The sequence below is a fragment of the Amblyomma mixtum genome, chromosome 1 (assembly GCF_055824585.1).
Source record: "Amblyomma mixtum isolate Tamu chromosome 1, ASM5582458v1, whole genome shotgun sequence".
In the NCBI taxonomy this organism is placed as follows: domain Eukaryota; kingdom Metazoa; phylum Arthropoda; class Arachnida; order Ixodida; family Ixodidae; genus Amblyomma; species Amblyomma mixtum.
The window spans coordinates 242,903,580-242,905,668 of record NC_143012.1 but is presented as its reverse complement, the minus strand read 5'-3'; the positions used below and the strand labels follow the sequence as shown (position 1 = coordinate 242,905,668).

The window sequence follows — 2,089 nt, the reverse complement described above, 5'->3', positions numbered from 1 at the left end:
TTTCCCCCTTACTCTTCCTGTCCGTAGCTCCCTGCGCTATCCTAGTTTAACTTTAAGCCTTTTCGTTAGGCTTCAAATTTCTGCGCAATAAATGAACACTGCCAAGGCGCAACTATTATATACATTCGTCTTGAAAGGTACGAGTATGCTGGTAAGCTGACATTCCTAACCAGGGAGAGCTTCAAGAATACATACTGTGACGCCCATGAAAAGGCAATACCCATTCTGCGTGGTCGGCGCTGCTGGATAAGCCGAAGATGAGGAGAACGAAGTTGGTGGCGTCTCGTGCTCGGCAAGCGGACCCAGCTGGTTTTTCGATCCTCCGTCCCAGTCTTAATAAACCACTGGGCGTAACATCTTGGTGGAAGGTGCCGGGTAATCAGGTTCCTCCGAAGACGGATCCCCAGATTCACATTCGCCGCAGTCGTCGCATTGTTGGTCTGCCGCCTTCTGTGCCAATGATGTCCCTGGACGGCGACGCTTCGAGGTCTGTGCCGAGCAGTTCGTGGCAGCATTACCGGGAGCCACGGTCATTCGCGGGTTCATCTAGCGACGACGTCGATGAATGGCTCACCCACTACCTACGGGTGAGTCGCTACAACAAGTGGAACTCCTCCGCCCGGCTCGCGAACGTCGTGTTTTCACTAACCGACACAGCCCTAACATGGTTTGACAACCACGAGGATTCCCTCACGACTTGGGACCGCTTTGTAGAGGAGCTGAAGAAGTGTTTCGGTGATTCAGTCGTAAAGAAGAAGCGGGCTGAACAAACACTTGCGCAAAGGGCTCAGCTCCCCGGTGAAACATGCACAAAGTATATTGAGGAAATCGTGAAGCTATGCAAGGTCGTCTCTCCTGCCATGACAGAGGAAGACAAAGTTGGCCATTTGCTCAAAGGATTCGCCGAAGACGTCTACAATTTTTTGATCGGAAAAGAAAGTCTCGAGTCCGTGTCTGACGTCATCAAGCACTGCCGGACGTTCGAGACGTTGCAAATGCGTCGCATCACACCGACATTTGGACGTTTGGCAGGGGTGACGACGGTGGCAGCTGTAGACACACCATCGTCATGCGATCTGGCTTCTACAATCCGCCAGATCGTTCGCGAAGAGTTAACCAGGTCACTGGAACTCACTCGAAATTCATCAGAGCTCCCTCCTGTGTATCTCACGCGTCCTACTCCGCCATCCGACGTTAACACAGCGGACTTTGAGGATCACCGGGTACCCCGAGGGCTGCGGCCGAACAACACACCGCGATTGCCCCCGGAGCAACGGTCCGGCTTTTGCCAGCCTGTGCCGGCCACATACGACGACAACTTTCGGCCCAGTCCTTCGTATGGTGACTACTTGCCGGCGCAGCCTGCTCCCGTTCCCTCTCTTGTGTGTTACCGCTGTGGTCAACCCGGACACATCTCCCGATTTTGTCCCCGCCGACAACCATCCCGTTACGGCTCCTCGACCTATCCTCGGCGTCCGGATTACCAACGCGGTCCTTCTCGATACCCGTCCTGCCCGCCTGATTCCGGCAATTCATGGCCTGCCCAAATGCGGAATAATTCGCCGGCATCTGATAGAAGTGTGACGCCGCCTCCAGCCTTCCGTACACGTCGATCTCCATCACCCCGACGCCGCTCCTCCTCGCCTCCGCCGGAAAACTAGCCGCCGCGACCGATGGGGGTGAGGTCGCTGGAAGTCTGCCGTCGGAAGTGATACCCCTGCCTGTAGTTATGTTAAAGAACAAAGTACATGTGCTAGTGGATGGTGTACCTGTGATGGCTTTAGTGGATACCGGTGCTACTGTTTCGGTTATGAGTGCTGCGTTTAAGTGCCTCCTAGGAAGAAAAGTGTTGTTTCGATGGGACAAAAATGTCCAGTTTTGTGGCGTGAGTGGTGAACCGTTGCCAGCAGTTGGAGTGTGTAGTGTTAAGGTTTCTTTGGGTGGTGAAGTCTTCAGCACGGAAATGGTGGTGCTCAGCCGGTCGACGCACGACGTTATTCTTGGCCTAGACTTTTTGCAAATGTGTGGCGCTAAAGTCGACTGTCACACAGGTGAGCTCAACGTCGGCAAATGTTCCACCACTGATCTT

The 2,089-nt window shown here is 54.0% G+C and overlaps 1 protein-coding gene across 1 annotated transcript; it reads left to right on the top strand.

Annotated features, from left to right (window-relative positions):
* Positions 1-458: 458 nt before the first annotated feature.
* Positions 459-1,826, top strand: LOC149371349 (uncharacterized). The gene has a single exon (XM_089585150.1). The coding sequence runs from the start codon at positions 459-461 to the stop codon at positions 1,659-1,661; it is 1,203 nt and encodes a 400-aa protein (XP_089441276.1). The 3' UTR covers positions 1,662-1,826.
* The last annotated feature ends 263 nt before the right edge of the window (positions 1,827-2,089 follow it).

What these genes read in the sequence shown, in the direction of transcription:
- LOC149371349 (XM_089585150.1), top strand. Translation starts at nt 459, where the DNA reads ATGATGTCCCTGGACGGCGACGCTTCGAGGTCTGTGCCGAGCAGTTCG.